The sequence below is a fragment of the Tyto alba genome, unplaced genomic scaffold (genome assembly GCF_018691265.1).
Source record: "Tyto alba isolate M040663 unplaced genomic scaffold, T.alba_DEE_v4.0 Super-Scaffold_6, whole genome shotgun sequence".
Lineage (NCBI taxonomy): Eukaryota > Metazoa > Chordata > Aves > Strigiformes > Tytonidae > Tyto > Tyto alba.
This window is the reverse complement of record NW_024881327.1, coordinates 2350183-2373039: the sequence shown is the minus strand read 5'-3', so window position 1 is coordinate 2373039 and position 22857 is coordinate 2350183. Positions and strand designations below refer to the sequence as shown.

Below are 22857 nucleotides of genomic sequence, written 5' to 3'. Positions count from 1 at the left end.
CCATCCCAGCACAGAGCCTTTGGTGATGCTCCCAGTGCCCTTCTCTAGTCAGGAAACAGGCTTGAGTTTCAGATGCAGTGCCATCACCTGAAACAGTTTGGGGACTGCATCTTGCAGCACCACCCATAGTCTGCTGGACACTGCCGTTTGTCGTGGTTTGGGCCTGGTTGGCAGCCAACCACAATGCAGCACCTCTCTCTCCCTTCCCCTCCAGCAATGAGAAGGGACAGAGAGCCAGGCTTGGGGTTCAAGATAGGACTGGGATGGGGAGAAAATTCCCCTTTATGGTCACAAGCAAAAGGCAGACTCGTTAGGGGAAGAAAAAAAAGAACATACATTTATTACAGACACTAACAACACGTAACAGAGTAGGACAGTGAGAAGCACTGCCACACCTTGAGAACACCTTCCCCCCACCCATCCCTTCTTCCCGGGCTCAGCTCTGCTCCCGATATCTCTACCTCCTCCCCCAGTGGCGCAGGGGCAGGGAATGGGGGGTGCAGTCAGTGCTGCCACTTCCTTCATCTTCGGTGAGGGGAGTGTCCGAAACTTGTTCCTCCTGCTCCAGCGTGGTCCCCCTCTCACAGGAGACAGTCCTCCACAAACTTTCTCCGACATGAGTCCCTCCCACGGGCCGCAGCGTTCCCCACATTGCTCCGTCATGGGTCACTAACTTCCTCCGACTGGATTCCCTCCCACGGCTGCAGCCCTTCCTGAGCTGCTCCAGCGTGGGACACCCACGCATGCTGCAATCCTCCCAGCGCTGAATTACAGCAGTGGGGCTGCCTTTTCCCATGAGACCCCGGTCTTCTTTGGGCACAGAACCTTGATCAGACGAGCAGGAGCCACAGGCCATAAATCAATGTCTGCTCCACCGTAGATCTCCATGGGTGGCAGGGGGGGCCGCCCTGTCGTCTCCCCACAGGATACAGGGGGGTCTCTGCTCCGGCACACCTCCCCCCTCCTTTCTTCCTCTGTTCCTCCACTGACCTGGGTGTTCACGCAGCTGCAGCAACTCCTCCTCACAAGTCCGACTGCCCATCACCACGTCCCTTCTTAAATACGTTATCGCAGAGGTGCAGCCGATTGGCTCAATTTCCCAAACAGAAGTGGAGCTGACGTGGAGCTGGGGAGCTTCGAGAAGCTTCTCACAGGGGGCCGCCCTGATAGCCCCCTCCCCTGCCACCAAAAATCTCCACCACTCACTCAACCCAGGACACCATTCCACATGGTATGAATAATGTTTGCCTCCTTACGGTACCCTGGGTTACCCTGAGAAATGTCTTTAGCTACTGCCTGACGACTGACAGCTACCTACTGGGAGCAATGAGTTTCCATGCTGCAGTGAGCGCCCTCTTTGGTGATGTTTTAGCTCCTGAAACAATTTTACAAGCAAGACCCCAGTAATTACCTCGGTGTTGGGTTTTGTTCTGAAAAACATGTGAAACGTTACTTATTTCAGAGGCTTTCAAGACCCTGCTTCCCTGCTGAGAAGGGATGGGTTTTCTCTGGAGTTTTTTTCTGAAATTGGTGTAGAGTAGGAACATAGTCCTCAGTGGTACTGTGCCGGGTAACATTTGGCTAAAGCTCTGGGGCTATTTCTGGTAACTGTAACAGGAGTTAGTGTCAGGGTAGGTCTATTATATGTTCTAATAAAATAACTAGTAGTCTGATGCAGACAACATGAATAACAGAGATTTGGAGACTTTCACCTCATTTGTGGCATATATATTAAAGAATGAGCTCTGTGCTTAGCAGAGATTACACGGGGATTAGGAAATGTAGAAACTGTAGTTGCAAAAAGCAGTTTTATTCAGCAGCAGATTACTGTCATTTTACTGCACTTTTGAAAAACTGGAGTTTCTAGTTAAAAGAATACAGAAAAACAGACTCCATTAACATGTAAATATTAGCCTATATAGAAATACAGCATTTCAATTAAAAAACTGTGAAAAAGCATTTATCAATGCATTTGAAATTAATATAATTTACATAGTGTCAACAAGCTGTCTGCAGTCTCTTAAAAAATATCTATTTTAGAGAGGCTCCAGGACTTGGCAAGCTATCCAATGAATAATATAAACCAGTCCAGATAATGGGTAGCTGATATACAAGCTTAGGGACAGTGCAAATGTGCTACTGCATCCATGATGGGAGGCTAAGCAAAAAGAAACACATTAAGGCAGAGATGTATCATACATGACTTTTTTGAAGTGAACAAACAAAAGAACGTAACATATTCATATACCCATGTATGACTGAGGACACTTATTTCACTTATATCTCAGGAATTATGGGTTTACCTGTTCTGTTGCTGCTGTTCTGCAAAAGAAATCGACTTCAGCCTATCGATTAGTTCATCCTGCACCAATCCGGGAGTAGTTAATTGTACATCTGCATAATTAAAATTTAATTATACAGATGGGTGTGAGTGACCCTGCCCCAAAACAGGCAACTGAAAAAACATTAGGATCCTCTATTTTAAAATGTGAGGAATTTTAGGGCAAAAAAAAAAACCAAACCAAAACACAAGCAGTAAAACAAAACACACAAAAAAAGGTATCAAAATGGGGAATGGGGAATGGAAGCAGGACGATAAATCTTCAGTGGAATATTGATTTTTACACACAAAGAAGAGATCACACAGGGTAGATAATATTTAACCAAGAGGAAGACAGCAGAAAAGAAATGCGCTTCCACCAATCCCTTAAGGAAGCTGCAGTCACCTAAGCAGAACCATAAAAAGGACTAGAAATATCTTCCCTGATAAAAGGTATCCCAAGAGAAGGGCTGGGCAATATGTTTCATATTTTTGTGGTAATTTACGCTGGGGTTGGGGGTGAAAATGTCATTGTTTTTAGGAATTTTCTTTTTCTCCACTTGAGTAAGTTTAAAACCAAACTAAATTATTAGATGAGTTAGAATTTAATACTCTTTTATGATAAATCACCTCTGGATGTTTTGAGTGAGCAGAAAAACTTTCCATTTTAATCTTCAATTTCTTTCTATTTTTTACTGCCTTTTCCCGAGGCTGTTTTCTCTGTATGTATTAGAGAGAAGGATAATGAAGCATTTTAAACAGGCAGGATCCATGCTTGTCTCCTAAAAAGGGGGCTTCTTTTTCTGGCTGATATTTTTTTTTTGAATCCTGCTTTCTAACTAAGGTAACGCTCATCAGCAGGAAGGAGTTAAAGGAAACCCAAACAGCTCAGGAGCTGTTTGCCTGTCAGGGCTAATCTTGAGGAAGAAGCAGTAAGAGGGTTCAGAAAGAGGGCGTCAGGATTTATTTTGTTTCTCTGTAATTACCAATTGAGAACGAGTGGGCCTGAACGATTTATAAATGAGTGGTTTATCTGGTGGTATAATCAAAACCTATGCAAGAGGAGACAGAGATACTTCAGAAAGACCAGCTTGTCCATCTCGAACGGGAGCTCCCAAGCTCCACGGCTCCACAATGGGACAGGGTGGCAGTCAGTGGTTGTTGGCCCTTGATGCATAGCTAAGTAGTCTTGAAAATAATTGAAAAAATGGTAGATGAGGGAGATAAGGCTCCCTCCTGATAACTCTTGTACTATTTCCGTGCCTATAGTGCTTGCCTACATAGGAAAGGCCTGGTTAGAGTAGCTATAACAGGAATCTGTTCTCAAAATAGAAATTGGCTATAGAATGGCAGATTGATTTGATACTGATGCTAAATGTCTACTCAACCATAAGCAAGGCTTTACATGTATTCTCCATGCTATACAAGGCTGGGTGTTTATTTTTCTCATTCTTGCCACGTCTTGTTATGGTATGAAATAGCTGCTTGTTACATAACTCGAGTGTCCCAAGTCTACCACATTTATTGTTCGCTGCCGTACGTTCTGATTTTGAATAAGAAATTGGAAACAACTTCAGTTTATATTTCTGTCTTTGACCAGTTTACAGACTTATACATGATACCATGGATTCGCAAGTCAGCCTTTACTGTAAGAGTATAATGACTCAGTGTAGGCCTGGGAGCCAGAGAGCTAAATATAGTACATAGATAGCATTAGAGCCTGGTACATCTGGGGAAAAAAAAATAAATCAATTTTGGGACTTATGAAAGGTCAGTTTGGAACAGAGGTGCCTGGAGTGCAGAAACACTTGCCCTGACCACTAACTTCACTCAGTTCTTATTTGAAAAGTAGCACTGTGGAGCTGGTGGGAACAGAAAAAAGCACAGGAAGGTGAGACGGGGAGAGGGAGAGATGGAAGAAATGGACACTGAAAAGGAATTGATTCTCAAGTCTCTTAGCTGGTTATTCCAGGCACTAGTGCAGTATGTGGGCTAGAAAATACATAGTGCTGTGGGAAAGTGATGCTGTAGCACTGCAAATACCTGGGTTGCCAGATCTCAGTTGTGCACTGGCTTTCCCTGGCTCCAGTCTTAGTAGAAGAGCAGAGACCCCCTCACTGTCCCCATCTTTGTGGAGATACTACTCAACGGCAGCTTTTAGTTTTGAAGCACCTCTGCAGTACTGATGTAAGGCAGTCTCCTCCACATGATAAACATCTCATCAGAAGAAGCACTGGGGCTGGGGACAGCCTGTTTCATAGTGTTCAGGAGTGCAGCTCACTGGGACCAACTGCTCGGTGGCACCCTGTCTTCCTGAAAAATGCTCCAACAAAGCTGCTGGACGAGTTCAACGTGCTGGAGGAGAGCATCCCGAAGTGGAGCTGTTCCCTCTATAAAAAAAGTCACAGCATATCAAACTGTCCAAGTTGCAAGACAGGGCCCCATGCTGAGACAATAAAATAGCATATGGCTCTAGCCATATGTATTCCATTTTTATCACCAGTTTGTGACCCCTTCATTATTTTTCATAGATATTTGTAGATAAATTGTGGTTGTCTCAGCCCCATTAACTCAACTTAAACTGTTGAATAAAAATGCTTCTGAAAATATTTTTCAAAATCGGAATACTCTTTCAAACAGCGGAGTTAAAACATGAAATAGCTATTGTTTTCCTTCTACTGGCTATGTTTTTCAGCCTAGAACAGGCAGCTGGCAAGAGCAAGTCCCTCCCACTCCATCTCTGTCAAGCAAGTTGTGTAGCACCAGCAGAGCCAGGACAAGGTATTGCTGTGTCTGCTCCAACTACATCCTGCTGAAGACTGTTAGGGAGTGATATAGTTCAACTGCTGTGAGACAGGAAAACCATTTCACCTCATCCTTTTAGGGTGGATGAAGGAATGGGGGTGGGTATGGCAACCCACACTTCTATTTTGTCTTGGTACCAGGGTGCCTCTGGGAGAAGAGACATTTGCTTTGTTGGTCCCAACTCTGAAACAGCTGTAAGACTTTTTGCAAGGCCCCATAGCAGGGCTCAGAGAGCAAACAGTGAACAAAAAAAAGTGCTTTGGATTACATACAGAAGTGCTGACGTGCTTCCAAAGAGAAGATGCTTACATACATGAGCAATCTACGCTATTGATAACAACACCAATTAACAATTGGGTCTGTATTCTGAATAACGACAACAGCTCCCTCTCAGAGCTTTATTACAACTTCCTTTCTAGGTAAATAACTGTTTCTTCTGAACAAAGTATCTGGAATATTAGCAGTTGTACAATGAAATACATAGTTCACTTCCACATGAACTGAAGCCATGGCATATTCTTACTAGGAAACTATTCTCTTGTTGAGTGTGTACAAACTCGGCATACTCTGTGCAAATTCTTTATTGAAACAATGATCAATTTACAAGCTGGATCACATTTCATTTGCCACTTCAGCATGAACTGGTCTCTTTGTGGTTTACGGCCTTGAACTATAAAATCATAACAGTTATTTAAATCAAAATACAGTAACTGCTTCTCAAAAGAACACATTCATATTTGTCTTACATTTCTTGTAAAATCAAAAAGGATTTAATAATAAATGAAATATAACTTAAGATACTTCAGTGCAAGCATTTCCTTTGCATCTAAGAAGCTTTCAGTTGTTCCACTAAATATGGCATACTTAAGAGGCCAACTCTCAAAATAGCATGCTGCCAAGATATTCCATGAGAACTTTTAAAATTCGACACTGTTAACACTTTCCAGAATTAGTTGATCTGAACTAAACTGAACGTCAGAAAGCCCTGGTTATACATTACAGTACTTTTGTAAAAAGATAACTGCAAATTGAGGAACTGACATAGTATGTACATTAGAATAAAACAGGCACTGATTTTAAAAAAATCAACATCTGCCCATATATGCCATTCAGCAAGTCTTATGATGATACAGTAATTTTTAAGCACAGGAGCAAACTGCTGTGCCTTACCTAATACCAATAAACCTGCATAAAAATGCTGATCTATGGATTCTGTTAAATTTTTTAAATGACAATCTCAAAAAATGACTGAAGGGTAGGTTTCATCACAAGCATACTCAAATCAGAGAACAAAAAAGGAACAACAGCAAACAAATTCTGCTCGAAAAGAAAACGCTGAGTAAGTAGATAGTGAGTACTATGTTTAAGTGGTCTGATTAATATGATCTTACATTTAGTGAAAAAAGAATAGTAAGTGAACAATTCGCATCCAACACTGATTTCCTGCAGAAATCTAGTCACATTTCATGAATTTTTGGAAAAAAATATTTTAAAATGGTGTAAATATATGCTGCAAATCTCTTTTCCTTTCTAAGCCTGGTTTGGTCTTCCTTACACTTTTAGAACACGAATTCAGTTGGACTGGATTTTCCAGATTCTGAGTGTTTTAGTGATATAATTAGTGTTTGGTGATATAATAAATAGAACAATGTAACAAAAGGTGTGCATAGTCTAAGGATAGTAACAGATCACTCTAATGTCCCTGAAGTGCTTAAGGTGCATGAAAATACATAACAATGCAAATGCTAATGTTTGTTTAGAGCCATCATTAACTTTATATTTGTTAATTGTGTTCTTGCATCATAAAATAGCCGTTCCCTATGAAATACTGCAAGACAGAACTGTTTACTTTATAATACCACAGCCAGAAAGTTTGGAACAGGAAAGATGGATTTGGGTCTTGCTTCCCAACTATCTCCCAGGAAGGAAATGCCTGAAAGCATTTAGAAAGCTTTTGGCTTACAGGTGTTATATAATAGATGCATAAAGATGCTGAGCAGCATACCTGAAAACAGAAAAAAAATACATAAACCAGAACTATTACAACCTGTATTTTCTTCAGATACAGTGCTGATCTGCTTTTATTCTGATGATACCACAAAGCTAAATATCCAAAGAATTTATAGTAGACTGGCTGGACCAGTCCTACCTGTGAACTCTCAGCTGAGTGAGTCCAGCTCCAGCAAAGTCAAGGTTCCCTTTGTCCTTGCAACAGTGGAAATTCGGCACTATGCCTACTGCATGCATCTAATCCAAATGTTGCTCACACATGGTTTGCAATGGATGTTTGTGTGTACTTCAAATACATGCTCTTTGTGGGCAATCTTCGGAAAAAAAACCCATAATCTGTATCTTCAAGGAAGTTTACACAGAGATACTGAAGAAAACCATGGGGATTGTTTGCTCTCAGCTGTTTCTCAATAAATAATAAACAGGCAGGAGGACAGCCTGAGGGAAGCGGTCAGGATCAGAACTGCCTGGTACCAATCACCATCTGAATATATGAAGGGATCTGGTCTCTACTGTAAAAAGTTTATCATTAAAAAATAATTAAAATACTATTGTTTGATAAATAATTTTGAAACTTTTTAATTTTAAAGTGTAATTTAAAAGTTATTTTTATGCTTTCAAGGAGAACATCCTTGCTCATCTGTGCAATCTTAGTTGGGCATCAGGCAGCTAACTTTAGAATGCATGAGCATTGTCTCTAAATGCTGGACAGGCAGAAAAATCAAGATGCCTCTTTTCAGGAGGCTAAGATGAATTACAAGAATAGAGTGCAAGTTCCAGCTTTTGTTTCTGCCCTCGTCCTTTTTCATACCGTAAGCAAATTAAGTAACTTGAAAAACTGATGTGAACGCTAAATAGAAATGTACTTTGGACTCAGACAAGAAGGTAACAGGTTGCATCAGTAGTATTTTCAATCACACTGGTCAGAAGTGAGGTTCTTTATGGTATTCTCTTAATCTACCCTGTGTTCTAGGTTTATATTGCTTCGCTGGAACTAAAATATTTCCAGCCACATTCCTACATTCCTAAAGGGATTGACTGCCCTTGCATGTTTCCTTTCGGGCATGTGCATATGCATTTTGTATAGATGCCTGCCACTGTGGTGAGCACAAACACACGCTAGGCAACTAAACCAAGTCGGCTCCAAAATTGAAGTCCGTTATTAAACATGTTTGTTTCTTTTTTTTTTTTTAATAAGTATATAAAGGTAAATACAGAGCCTTCTCTGTGCATCACCTCTGTAAGTCAATAGGGTGTTCTGTATTACACTGCTAGTGAAGCTCTGCACTTTAACATGAGGAAGTTGACATAAAACCTCCGTTCCTTATCAAGAGTGTTTTTAGATAGCTGACTTTGGTCTCAATTATCTGTGCAGTTAATATACCTGATTGGCTCTAGTGGACACCTTATGTAGATGTGGCTACTTCAATAAAATATCCAGAGAGCCATCCACATGTCATCTCCCCGTAAGACCTAGGTGACTTCTTTTTCTGCAATAATAATAATAATTCTCCAATAAATTCCAGATTTATTTTGAGTATCTATACTTACACTGTGGTCCTTAAAAACTCTAAGGTGATAGTTTGTTCACTAGTTCCAAATTAAATGTGTGTCAGGCAATTAAGTAATACGCTATTAATCCTATACAAACTCCTCCTTGTAAGTGCTTTCTTTCCAGACTCAATCTGGAGAAGGTCCTTTTTATTGTCTGTCTGTCTGCAATAGAAATTATCACTTCCCTTGCACTCCTGGCATTTCCTGGCATAAATGTTGATCCTTTCTAATGCCACAATCACCGTGATCATTAAAGCTTTACTGGGGTAGAGTCACATGTACTCAAGCACTGAACATCCTACATAGGTAGGAGGTTCTTTTAAATAACAAAGCAATTCTAACACAGTAAACAGTTTGTGCAATCGTCATTGTAATTTCACAGGACACTTGATTATATATATATTTTTTTTTAGTTTGGATAAAACACTCTCAAACTTCTGCTTATAGATTAATTGATCTTCAGCATATGAATCTGCACAAAACTGAGAATCCCAGTAAATGGGTCTTCTGTCATTTCAGCCTTGTCATTGCTGATTACTGGCATTTGCAGGACGGTTAAGGAGCCTGCATATCTTCTGGTAAGGTAGTGCATACTTACTCCTACTAAATTACTACAAAACAAGACATCTTGCATATTTGCAGCTGTTTTCCATACAAACTTCTGACAAATTAAAAAATGGTCAAATATATGCAAAAAACCCCTGCAGAGCTGCTGGACTGCAACTTTCTGTAAGATGTTTACAGGCTTTCCCATCTGTGAAATACACCTCAAAGTTGTTTCTCGATGTGAAAAAAACAATTGTTGGCATCTTCATTCCATGGAAAAGGGAAAACTATTTCTCATGTGCTTAAGCAGTGTGGTCTCAAATGAAATGGAAACATTTTAACTTTCTTTAATAGCCCTCTAAATCACAATGCAGCTGAGCAAACAGGCTTTGTAAGTGGGATCTATTAGGATTTTATTTGGCTACTGGAGTGCTGCCTCTTGGGCAGTATTTCAAATTCACAAGATAATATTTGCAAAAATGCAACAGATAGAAATAAGGAGAATGAAGGAGGAAAATGAAAACCAGTTTTATGTTTAGTAAGTTCAAGTGTCCTACATCAGACTACCAATGACTTCCAGGAGGCCACGACAGGTGACTCCAGCCTAGAAAATGCTGAGGTAAATGTTTCTTGGAAATACTCCTAATTGAAAAGAGCAATTAATATTAATGTAATAGCAATTAATCTGCCATACATCATGGTAAACTAAAGTCAAACTGAGAAGAAAGTGCCAAATAATCCACATACATGCTTTTGCTATGATAGTCTCCAGGTAAGGCTTAGCGGCAAGTACAATATGTATTTTTAAAAGAGCTCCACCTGATTTTCCTGCTATGCATAGATTCAGGAGTAACTGTCATACATGGCTTTCATATATAACGCATGTATTTTTGTCATTTGCCAATGTTGTGTCATCAGAACTGAGTTCAGCAGAAGGCTCAGGAGGGGGCTCTGCAGGAAGTGCTGGTGTTTGAGGAGTGTCTTCTTCCTTGGTGTCCAACTGCATGCTTTCCTGTGACTGACCGTCCATGCAGTCCTTTTTGGACAATGGGTGAACTGACACTTTTATTGCAATCTGTTGAGGTGGCTCGTGCAGTGACGATGCGTCAGAGTCAGCTGTGGGAGAGTCACTGCGCTTCAAAGCGTTCGGGATCATATACAGCTCATCTGTTTCAGTGGTTTCCTGGCCTTCTGCCGTCTGCCGTACAAAATTCTGTCCTTGCTCCTCCAGACCAACAACCTCCATAATTTCTTCCATAATAGTCCTGCAGTTCATGATGAGAGGTGGCAAAGGTACGCTCCGAGCAAGCTCTTCAATATAGCGTGCAAATTCCATGGTCTTGAACTGGGTTACTTTGGCAAGCTCGAGCGTTTTGGCTGAAGTGATAATTGGGATACGCTTCGCAATCTCAAAGGCTTTCTGGAGTTTCTCTGCCCCTTCTGTTCTGAAGAATTCATTGATTGCTTTCTCTGTTTTCTTCAGATGACTGCTCATCATACATAACCGAGTAATGTTCAGTATCATAACAATGGTAAAAGCTACAAGGCAGACAATCATGTAATAGATTCCCATATCTCCGGAGGTAAAAACAACCCTCAGCGTCACGGTATTGTTAACACTGCCATATGTATTAGATGCAACACACGTGTATTTACCTCTGTCTTCAAAAGACACGCTGGTAATGTTTAGTAGCCCATTGTCAAGAAACCACCACTTTCCTGCTGGAGAGAAGAGAGAGTAACTTACTTAAAAGTATTTTGCTCACATGATCAGCCTGTCTTCAACATGTCTTAAACATCATCTTCGTCAAACTGGCTTCAGATTTTGGAAGAAGGAAAGAATGTTCACAAGAAGACAAAGAATTTACCATCACAAAGGCCGGTCTGTCCCTGAGATCCTAGCTGTGTTACTATCAAATCCCTGACATCAGCTGTGAATAACTGAATCATGCCCTACAAGAGTCTCATGAAAAAATGTTAACATGCATGACATCTTTCACAATCTTTATGGTCAGTTAAGTTATAAAGATAGGACTACTTATCCCAGAAAGCCTTGCAAACACATGCCACACTTCCTCAAAGAACAGTAACAATAGGATTGTGAGGCAGAAAGACCTCCTTGTTTTGTTCCCTGACAATGCATTTTCTTACAGTTGAGTTATTTTTAGTGTTTTGTTACAGTATCTCATATAATTCTATTCATGGAAGCTTTAAAAATCCTAAAATTTCAGACATCATATACTACAATGCCTGCCCTCTGAGCTGTTCGGAATTTAATTTTGAAGTATGATTTTTAAAAAAGAGAAATAGGACAGGAGGATTAAGATGGATGGGAAAGAGAAGAGCCATGACCAATTAAGAGAACATCTTGTTTGCCAGCACGAACTTCTATGCACCACGATGGAACTTTGTTTACTTTTAAAAGTAATTTCTATCAGTGTAATATAATTGGTATCTTTGGTCACTACAAGTAATTGTACACGTACATTTCATATCCTTTGAACCTGGCACAGAAGAACAATTTAGCTGTTAAACTGAGTTTGAAATAACATGTTAAAATCCAGCGCCCCTACCACTGCTAAAGTGATTCAAGATTCAGCTAGTTACTGAGCTTGCCACTATATATTGGTGACAAAATAGATTTTTAATATGCCAAGTAAGCTTCATTTTTATTCAAATATCACTAACATTTGAGAGCTGAGGATGTATATTTTTTGCTTTATTTGGTGTGATACTTGTTATTAAATTGCAACTTCATTATAAAAAATATGATTCAACTCCAAGAGTAAAGCCTGGTATCGATTCTTTCCTTCATGTAAACCTACCCCTCAAAGTGTTCACACGGTGGAAAGAGAACAGCCAGAAAGTGTAAGAGTGCCTCTGTGCCTTCTGAACACTTCATACGGGGAGATGTCATACAGGAGATTTCATTTTAAAACAGTAACATAAACTGATATAAGCCAACAAGATCACCTAATACATACTGCTGCTCAGAGGCAGACTGGACTGTTTTTAATCTCTGTAACACAATCCCAAGCCATTCCTGACAGGTATCTTGCTGAAGGCAGTAATGGAATTTCAGTAACTTTCCACAGGAAGGAATTTTAGGTGTTCACCTACTTCTACTCTCAGAAAGTTGTCTTCTCCTTAAGCCTAACCTAACGAGTTGCGATTTAAGTTTATATTAAGGCGGCTGAGCAAAGATACAGAATCTGTGATTATAGGACTAAAACAGCACAAAACCCCTGTGCAATGCATGTAAATCACAAGGCAAGGATTGCAGTCCTAGTTGATTGAAGTCCAAGGTTGCTATATATCCTGCTTCTACACGTATTTTATCCTTTCCATGGAAGTTCTTTCATTGTTAAAAAGATTATTCTATTTTTTACTTTATTTCTTTCAAGGAAGAATCTGTGGGCAATTCTGAAACTCATTAGTCAAAAAAAGCCTGTAATTCAGAGTAGTTATGGGCTTTTACCATTTTGAAAGTTTTTCTAATTAAACATCGTTCATCCAAATTGTTTTTTACATTATCTCCAGTAGAAGCCTATGTAGAAAGTATTCCCACAAGATCCTTGCCTCTGTTCAGACAGTTCTTAATTACATCTTTTTTTCTTACTTAGAATTTTTAACTTACCTGAAACACTATTTTTTGACCTAGCTTAATTCTTGAGAACAGCTGAGCCACTTTGCCTGAAATTAAAAACTATAGAATAAATAAAAAGCTCAGCCTAAACCAGACCTTCTCATAAAAAAATCACCCCAATCTGCTAAAGTTAGGCAAATTCAGAGAAAAACTCTCTCATAGAGGAAATGTCAGCATCTGTAACAGATGACACTTCTTTCTCCACCTCTAGAATAAGAAAAAATACAGAGTATTAGCTGCTCAGTATTTCTTTGAATTGCAATGTTGGCAAAGTAGGTCTTTATTAATTGTAAAATGACGAGACGCCTTGCTGATGTACCCTGGCTTCAGTTGTTGTAAATGACATAATGGCATTGAACTGTGACTCAATGATTGGGTCTGTGCCAGTGGATCCTGGCAGATAGTGTAAGCCTAATGAGAAAACAATGATTAGAAAAGGTGTCATTGCTGGGTTTTGATAACGATTCAATGCCACACTCAACGTAACTATATACATAGTAAAGAAAAGTCTCGTGCTAGTAAACATTTCTTACAAGAAGACAGTCAGTTTCTTAAAGAAAGTGCCCTGCTGAAAGTCTAAGTTACAGTGATGTTGTCCTAATACTACATCTGCAATTTTTACTGATTTTTTCAAAGTGTTTGCTCACCTGCCTAAATATTTGTGTTAGTAGCTACCTCTCTCAGTTGACTCTACAAAGACCTCAAGTTAGACGCCTAACTAAAGGGGAAAACTTCTGTTAGTGAGCCTTAGTAAAACATGCTAGCACACTAATCACAGTATGTTGCCACAACTTCACAAATTGTATCTGAAAGTCTGCTTACTAGCTCAAGGAGTTCCTTTCTCTAGCTTTACTTGGCAAATGATAAAATACTGTAATGTAAAATATAACCAGTTATGCAGTAAGCTTTTACAGAAACACTATGCTGTTGCACATCCAGCTGGGTCAATCATTACTCCCATCATAGCAGAGTTCTCCCTCAGGTCACCTGTTAGTTAGGCAAGCTATCTTGCACTTAGTATGAATAACTAAGAGTTTATTTCATCATGCTGTGAACAAAGCAGTCAGTATGGAAGGATTACGTGAGCAAAACACCTTCCGTCCCCCCCCAAAGGTTCTCTAGAAGGATAACTAGGATTATCACCCAAACCTTCCATTTAAGGAAAACAAGCTCATGCGTAATTAGTCTCTGGCAAATGCAACTGAAGAGTCTTAACTAAAGCCAGGAAGGCTCAAACTTGGCTTGTCCTTCTGACTGCTGCCCTATATAGGTTTTTCTGTTGGTCATTCAGGGTACCTCCTGTTTCTCACACTTCCATGGCTCTATACATAAAGACCGCAGGTATATCTGAGAATTAGCTGTGTTGGATTAATGCCAACAAACTATTCTCATGTGTCAAAAGAATCCTCCCTTGAGTTGGGAAATAGCTTTTTAGCCTTTTTTGGTGCTAGAGAAGAGCAAGAGGACAGAATGGGAAACAGGATCAAACCTGAAGTCTTCAATGAAAAGAAGCCTGTCTACACCTTCTGCTAAGTGCTTCAGCTTCTTAGTATGTGTTGCTATAAACAGCACGTTAAAAAAATATTATTGTTTTCTTCCAAGGTGCACACAACAAATTTATGGCTGCCACCAGGCTTTCATATATTTTCACACAGGAAAATACCACAGTCAGGCCATTAAATTCAGGTTATTAGTCAACCTGCTGAAATCAGAAGTGTCTCTGGACAGGCTACATCAACGAGAATACTAAGATCTTACCTTTATTCTCCTCCTCTTGGAGAAGGTGGCCATTGGAATTATACCATCGGTAATGTGGACTAGGGCTACCTTGGACATTGCAGTCGATCAAGGCACTACTCCCCTCCTTGACTATAATATGGTCGATACGGGAGATCACCACAGGCACAGATCCCGTGTTCATGTCAGTGCGGTTGAAAGTGCTATTAGTCACATCCTCAGCAGTTGTCAAAGCTGCTAATAAGATGACAAGGCGTGTAGTAGGCAGAAAGTACAAAAAGTGGTGGCTGTTCAGTATGTTCATTTTCCTTCAGTGGTATATGCAACTGGCTGGGAACTGGGATTGGTTCTGTTGAACGCAGGCCCTTGAGGTGAGGAGGTCACAGGAGAGTTCTACTTTGATCTGTGCAATTTTATGTTTAAAATATCCTATAAAATAAATAAGTACAATGAGATGGAATATATAAACAATCCATTAGATGTGCTCTTTTAAAATAGTGACACATCCATTAATACATTTCACAATCATCAGCTCAGTGTCTTGTCTAAATGCTAATGTTATCACAGTCCTTATTCTTACTGGAAAAAGATGCATACATTTTCCTGACAATAGTGTTGTTCAGAGTGGCAGGCGTGGGAGAAGGCTTTTATCACCTAGACACTTAGCAGCAATTTAGCTAGAGCAGCAGCTACAGTTTTATGCCAAAAGTTCTACAGATTTTTCTTTTTTTTTTTTTTTTTAACATTTGCAAAATCAACAGAAAAACAAAGGTATGGCACATTAAAGCTGTCACTACCAGTTCAATGCTGCAACTGTGTCACGTGCATGGTCTCAGGTGAATTGTGGAAGATGGTGTAAGGAAGAACTGCTCCAGGAAAGGTTTTTGGAGCAGATGTTGGAATCTTTAATATGCACAGTTTTGTCCAAATACAATAGCACACACAGCAAAACATCTCAGGCCATTCACTTTTCTTAAGCTACTGCATTTTTTAAAGTTTTCTGAGATAAAACACAGCATGGAAGAATATTCCTAAAAGTGGATATTTAGTACTCAATAAAGTCATAGAATCATAGAATCGTTTAGGTTAGAATAGACCTTTACAATCATCTAGTCCAACCCTTAACCTAACACTGCCAAGCCCACCACTAAACCATGTCCCTAAGCACCACAGCTACAGGTCTTTTAAATACCTCCAGGGATGGTGACTCAACAACGTCCATGGGCAGCCTGTTCCAGTGCTTGACAAGCCTTTCGGTGAAGAAATTTTTCCTAATATCCAATATAACTCCCCCCAGCACAACTTGAGGACATTTCCTCTCGTCCTACCGCTTGTTACTTAGGAAAAGAGACCGACACCCACCTCACTACAACCTCCTTTCAGGTAGCTGTAGAGAGCAATAAGGTCTTTCCCAAGCCTCCTTTTTCTCCAGACTAAACAACCCCAGTTCCCTCAGCCACTCCTCATAGGACTTGTGCCCCAGACCCTTCACCGGCTGCACTGCCCTTCGTTGGAGAGGCTCCAGCACCTCAGTGTCTTGTAGTGAGGGGCCCAAACCTGAACACAGGATTCGAGGTGCAGCCTCACCAGGGCCGAGTACAGGGGGACACTCACTTCCCTAGCCCTGCTGGCCACACTATTTCCAGGACAAGCCAGGATGCCGTTGGCCTTCTTGGCCACCTGGGCACCCTGCTGGCTCATATTGACGCGGCTGTCAACCAACACCCCCAGGTCCTTTTCCACCAGGAGCTTTCCAGCCACTCTTCCCCAAGCCTGTAGCCTTGCATGGGGCTGTTGTGAGCCAAGTGCAGGACATGGCACTTGGCCTTGTTGAACCTCATACCTTGTTGAACTTCAGTCCGTTGATCCAGCCTGTCCAGATCCCTCTGTAGAGCCTTCCTACCCTCAAGCAGATCAACACTCCTCCCCAACTTGGTGTCATCTGTGAACTTACTGAGGGTGCACTCAGTCCCCTCGTCCAGATCATTGATAAAGATATTAAACAGAACTGGTCCCAGTACTGAGTCCTGGGGAACACTGCTTGTGACTGGCCACCAACTGGATTTAACTCCATTCACCACAACTCTTGGGGTCAGGCCATCCAGCCAGTTTTTTACCCAGCAAAGAGTACACCTGTCCAAGCCATGAGCAGCCAGTTTCTCCAGGAGAATGCTGTGGGAAATGGTCTCAAAGTCTTTACTGAAGTCTAAGTAGACAAAATCCACAGCCTTTCCCTCATCCACTAAGCAAGTCACCTCGTCATAGAAGGAGATCAGGTTGGTCAAGCAGGACCTGCCTTTCATAAACCCACAGTGGCTGGGCCTGACCACCTGGTTGTCCTGTACGTGCCACGTGATGGCACTCAAGATGATCTGCTCCATAACCTTCCCTGCCACCACGGTCAGACTGACAGGACCGATAGTAATTTCAATGACATTTTTAGAGCAGATTTAGAAAGGAAACTACTCTCTAGTGACATAAATGTGGGTGAGGTTTCTTTGACATACAAATGAATTTGGGATTTTCCCATTCCTGATGTGGCATTAACCATTTTGTCTGTATACTTTTTGCACACTCTCATTACAATATTTTCCATCAACTAATCATCTATAATGAGCCCTTTCCTAAACAGTGATTTCAGTTTGTAGACAGAGGAGGAGGGTTGACAAATGTGCTCTCTATTGGCCTCATTATGATCCCAGTGAACACAACTGGCATTCAGTACTGACTGAGGGCGCACTGTTGGCCTCAAAATGAGCACCTCTGAAAACTTCACTGAGTCTAAGGGCCACAGATGGTGTTAAAATCACATCAGAGTATCTAACTACATTGGTTTTGCTGATATGTTTCTAAGGTAAATAATCAAAACTTAGTGAAACTTAGAGGAATCTACCTCTAATGCAAATACAGGTAACTATCTAACAGACTTTCCCCCAAACGAACATTTCACTTGCAAAAATGTTTACATTTTATTAAACATCTGGTTGGCACCATGGTAACTCATCTACCTTAGCATGGAAAATGACTGCTGACAAGATTAGATCAGTTCCATATATAAAGGAAACACTAAAATAAAAACAAAAGAAAACCCAAACAAACAATTCCCTTCCCTCTTTTCTTCTTTATTCAAAAAGGAAAGAAAACATTACTGTCTTTCTCTGGTAATATTTGTCTTAGGTTGCTTTCTTCTCCATCCCCTATTAAAGCAATTAACTCAATTTCATACAAATAGATACAACTGTTATTAAAAGAGCAAAATGGTTTCCTCCATTTTGCAGGATGAATCATTACTAGAAATTACAAACTATGGTATTTTAGATAAACTGTATGCATGGTGTGGATGCCTGTCACAACTCCAAGCCTGCCCTCATTTTTTCCTGTTTTTCTAATTACTGAATGTGGAAATATTTGTCTTAAAGAGTCAGAAAATTTTTTAACTTTAAATTAATATGCAAATCTCATTTGTCATATAAAGCTATATAAACAATGACTTCAGAAATCCATTTCCAGTTACACAAGGCATGTAGAGCCTGTTCTTCTGATGTTCTGTATGGGTACAGACTGTCTGAATCTGCACTTTGGAAAAAATCCTTCAATTCTGCCTATTCACTTCAGTAACTATTTACATCTCATTTCTACTACTCCATTAACTTTGGAGACAGCCATTCTTTATGGTTACACATATTCACTCTGTAAAATGTTTCTGTACAGTGTTATAGATCTGCATTGCACCATACAGAAAAGCCAAAAGACACGTCACACTTCCTGGCAAGGAAGCAGGAACAAAGACTGGCTGGATTAAGACAATGGGAAGGGCAAAAGAACAACATAAATTGATTAAGCTTTGTGTTGCTAATTACTGGTTGTGGCTTGTTGTTATTGTATTTGAGCCTACCATATTTTTTGATGGCAGAAAAATCAGTAGCAATGAAAAAAGGTGTTCAGCATGGACAGCAATTTGCATTCCAGAAGGAAATGAAACAGCATCACCCCAACGGGTGAATAGAAAACCTGCAAGGAAGGACCTGTGATGTATTGGGAACCCTAAGGCACCTGGTGGCCCAATGAATCCCTACAGCACAGGGATGCTGTGGATGGGTGCTTGGAAAGTGTGCGATGGCAGTACCAACGTAAGGCATGCCTATTCTCTGTGTTTATCTGTTTAGCGCAGAGCATACAAAAGCAAAAACTGTACCTTTGTGTAGTGATAACAAATGTGACTCGTTCTTAACATGGTCAAAGGGTCAGTTACTTGTCTGGAAATAACACTGACTCCCTCACTCTGGCACAGAATTGAATCATAAATAGCTGCAGTAAATTTTAAGAAATAGAGCCAAATAAGTTATGATTGCTGTGGCAGATTCATACCTACTCATGTCACTCCTGGGACTGTACCTTCCTGTGTATGTTCCTGGAATGAAGAATATTAAGAAAACAATAAAATACCTCTGCAGATGCATTTCTGTTTGAAATAAATACAGTTTGATGGCTAGTATGAGGAATAACCAGGCAGTCAGTTTATAGCAGAATGTCTGGAAATGGTGGCTGCTGCTTTCACACACCATCCAGGGAAGTGCTCATGGTGGACACTTGAGTATGTTTGAGGAGTCAGGGAGAGATGTCTCTGAAGAACAGTGTTTTATGATGCAAGTTTAGACAAATGTTCCCAGGGCAACTAGGAAGTGATAGGGAATCTTTTCTCTGGTGTGCATCCTCCGCCCTGTTAGTGAGGAACAAAAAAATGGAAGAAACCAAAGAAGGTTTTCTCAACTTCATCTAGCACAAGCAAGTTAAAGGGTGGCCATGCAGGGACCACGGTAGTGGTGGGCAGGACCAAAAATGCTAGTCAGGTTAGGAAAGCAGAAAGAAGCAGAGAGAGAACTGAAAGTGTAGAAAATGTGCTGACACCAGACTCTGGTGCAAAGGGAGGTTTCCTGAGAATTTCTGTCCTACGACTTTGCTGTAGGCACAATAGGAGCCTGAGGGTATCAGGGAAAACAAATCTGGGAGCCAGCTGCTTTGTTAAACATAAGTGATGTAATGGGTTATGATTCAATCACACAACTAAATGGGGAGAAGGCTAAAGAGACCGAAATAGGTCTGGTAGTGATGTCTGCCCACTTTTGGCAAAGAAGCAAGATAATCCTAATTATCAGAGAAGTGGGCAGAGTGTTGTCACCCTGGATCTTGGCTATGAAAGGTGGTAATTAGCTGTGCCCCATGATAAATCTGATGAAGGCAGACAAAATTGTAACCTTATAATCTGACCCAAAGTCAGAGAAAGCTAGATTGACTAGACTAAAACAAAGATTCCCGTAATAACTCCTCAAGACCGAGAGTAACACAGGACACTAATGAAGGAGGACATATTCAATATTCAGTATTGCTCTGTAGGAACAGACTTAGTCTCTGGCAGCATTTTTGCCACAAAAGGGTCACTATAAACAAAAAGTTAAATTCCTGGTCATGGAAGGAATACAAGTGTTCCTTTCTCCCATCCCCAAAGCCCATGAGCTACCTGTAAAAGACTTATAAAAAATAAAAGTTTATAATACATTTAATGTGGTTACATACACTTTCTTTTTTTTTTTTTTTTTTTTTTTTTTAAAAAAAATTGTGGTGCATGTAAAGGAAAAAGAATACCCCTGGCTATTCTGAACTACCTTTCCCACCCAAAATTGTAGTCAGGTACAGGCTTACCTCCCAAGATGGAATCAGAGGAATCCCCAAACTCCTCCAGCACCTAGAACATATATATTGGTAATTTACCTTGCTGTATTGTACCTGTAGCAACATCTACCACTGAAAGATGGTTGCCAGTGGTCCTTACATTAAACAGTTGTGTTTTTTTCCTTCCCCAACCCAAATGGTATAAGCTGAAAATCTAAAAGTAACAGATTTACTGCTCATGGGATCAACTTCCAGGGAAAACTGCACAAGACTTGAGCCATATGAGGAAACTACAATAGGCTTTTCTTCTAAGTGACAGCATATCTAGCTGTAGCATGTTCTCTATGCAGTTCTGTACAGAGAAGTTCCCTGGAATGTGCACCAGAACAAGCACAGATGCAGGGTAGTGGTATTACTCCAAACTATGTGCAACAGGGTCAAAAACAGAGGTTAAAACTTCTCTGTCCAAAATCAAGCATCAGTCTAAACAGAAGACACAGCTCAGACTGGCTGGAAACATTGATCACTGAGAGGCATGTTTTGATTGACTATTTTTGCATGTCACAGATGAGTTTGCTTCCCAGTAATACTGCCACCAAAGAAAATGACTGTGGGTGAGGGGCCACGTTTGTCAGTACTGCATTTGTGCAGAACAACATGATGACAGAGCACAAAAGAACAGAAAAGGAGGGGCATTGATGCATACCTTTTCCTGGCTCACTCACTTCTGTAAGACTGGCCTGTTCTTGTTCTTGGAATAATATGTAATCCTATTAACTGTGAGGTTATTCAATTCTGAAGTGAAGCACAAGAAGCCAGCTTATTGTATAATGCATAAATTATGTTTCTATAGCTTTAACATCCCAATGCTATCTTGCTTGGCTTGTAAGTGATCAAGAAAATGAAATTAATTTCATTCTAGTTATTGTTTCTCCATAAATAAATACCAAGGATGGTGCTATAAAACAAAATTAAAAATAATTCTTTATTATTTAAAAACTACTTACTACCTTTCCTAGTTTCCATGAGCAGTGCCTTTACAGAGCGGGCAAAAGTAAGCTAAGAGGTTTTACTGGAACAGGAATGCAAATGAAGGAACTTATGCCACACAGAAGGTGAGAAGCTCACTGTCACTTCATAAGTTTAAGAGTGAGAACCACCTACTGAAAAAAACCAAGTTATTAGGGTCCAGACAGGCAGATGAAGAGAAATATCACTCATTTACAACTAGCAGAAACTCTCTGACTTATTTTTCCAGTCACTTGCTAGTCAATAAAATATTAAGGGTTGGTTCTGAAAGACCTGCTCTGTTCATTCTCTTTGAGGGGATTTCAGTGCATAACTTCATGGTTTTCTGCTTCCCTGGCTATGCTGAATAGGTGGCACGTCAGTGATGTTTGTAAGATGAAGAATTTCCTTCTGCACATCTAGACTGGGGCTTCCCAACTGGGCAGCAGTTCCCAACTATGTGCATGTTTCAGTCTCCTCAGTTGCTTTCAGCTGCCTGCAAATCTTTTAGAAGCTTCTCATCAAGTCTGTGTGATACTGCCCTGGCCACTTGTGCTCAGCCACTTGGTGTCACACTCACTGCCTTCAGCTACCCGATGTGAGGGTACACAGAAGACAAACCCAGGCTCCCCTCAGGTGCACAGTGAAAAGACAAGAGACAAGGGACACAAGCTGCAACAACTGAAATTATTATTTATGAAGAAATTTTTAAGCAGGTCAGTCAAACCCTGCAACGGGTTGCTCAGAGGGGCTGTGAAATCTCCATCCTCTGTGATGTTCAAAACTTGACTAGACACAGTCTGAGCAAACTGGTCTACAGTGGCCCTGCTTTGAGCAGAGTGTTGGATCAGATGGCCTCCAGAGGCCCCTCCCAACCTAAAGAAACTAATACTCAAGAAATACAAATACAAGAATTGCATTGGAGAAGTCAGTGTGAAAAAATACGGCTAACCTTAAAAATTTCTAAATGAGATGCTGGGAAATTGCCTTCATGATCCTCTTCATAATCCTTTTTCTTTTGAGTAGCAGGATTTCAGAATGATGAGACAGGCTGGGAATGTTGACTATAGCCTGAAAAAAATGTGTTTGGCCTTACACGATAAGTAAGTACAATGATAAGTCCTCTTCAGCATATACAGAGGACATATTTCCAGCCTAGGTAACTAATGAAATGTCATGTATTTGGGGTGTCTTAACTAATGAACATTGAGTTTTCTCCCATATGTAGATAGATTATAAAGTTCATGGGTTATTATCTGCTGATAGATCTGGCTCCTTGATGATTTGGAACTACAGGCCAGTCAGTCTCACCTCTATGCCTGGCAAGATCATGGAGAGGATCCTCCTGGAAACTATGCCAGGGCACACAGAGAATAAGGAGGTGATTGGTGACAGCCAACACGGCTTCCCTGAGGGTAAATCTGGCCTGACAAATTTGGTGGCTTTCTACAATGGGGTAACAGCTCTGGTGGATAAGGGAAGAGCAATTGATGTCATCTACTTGGACTTGTGCAAAGCATCTGACAGTGTCCTGCATGACATCCTTGTCTCTGGATTGGAG

The 22857-nt window shown here is 40.6% G+C and overlaps 1 protein-coding gene across 6 annotated transcripts in view; it reads right to left on the bottom strand.

Moving 5' to 3' along the window:
* Positions 1-5690: 5690 nt before the first annotated feature.
* Positions 5691-22857, bottom strand: part of MFAP3L (microfibril associated protein 3 like) — a 42288-nt gene continuing 25121 nt past the window's right edge. For 3 of the 6 annotated variants that reach the window (XM_042807825.1, XM_032983928.2, XM_042807824.1), the window contains 2 exons: positions 14640-15047; positions 5691-10957 (listed from right to left, as the gene is read on the bottom strand). In XM_042807825.1, coding sequence (XP_042663759.1) covers positions 10092-10957; positions 14640-14922 — 1149 coding nt within the window. In that variant the 5' untranslated portion in view covers positions 14923-15047 and the 3' untranslated portion in view covers positions 5691-10091. Of the gene's footprint in view, positions 10958-14639; positions 15048-18986; positions 19030-20318; positions 22827-22857 lie in introns of those variants that run through there. The other 3 variants (XM_032983927.2, XM_032983929.2, XM_032983926.2) reach the window with 3 other exon arrangements.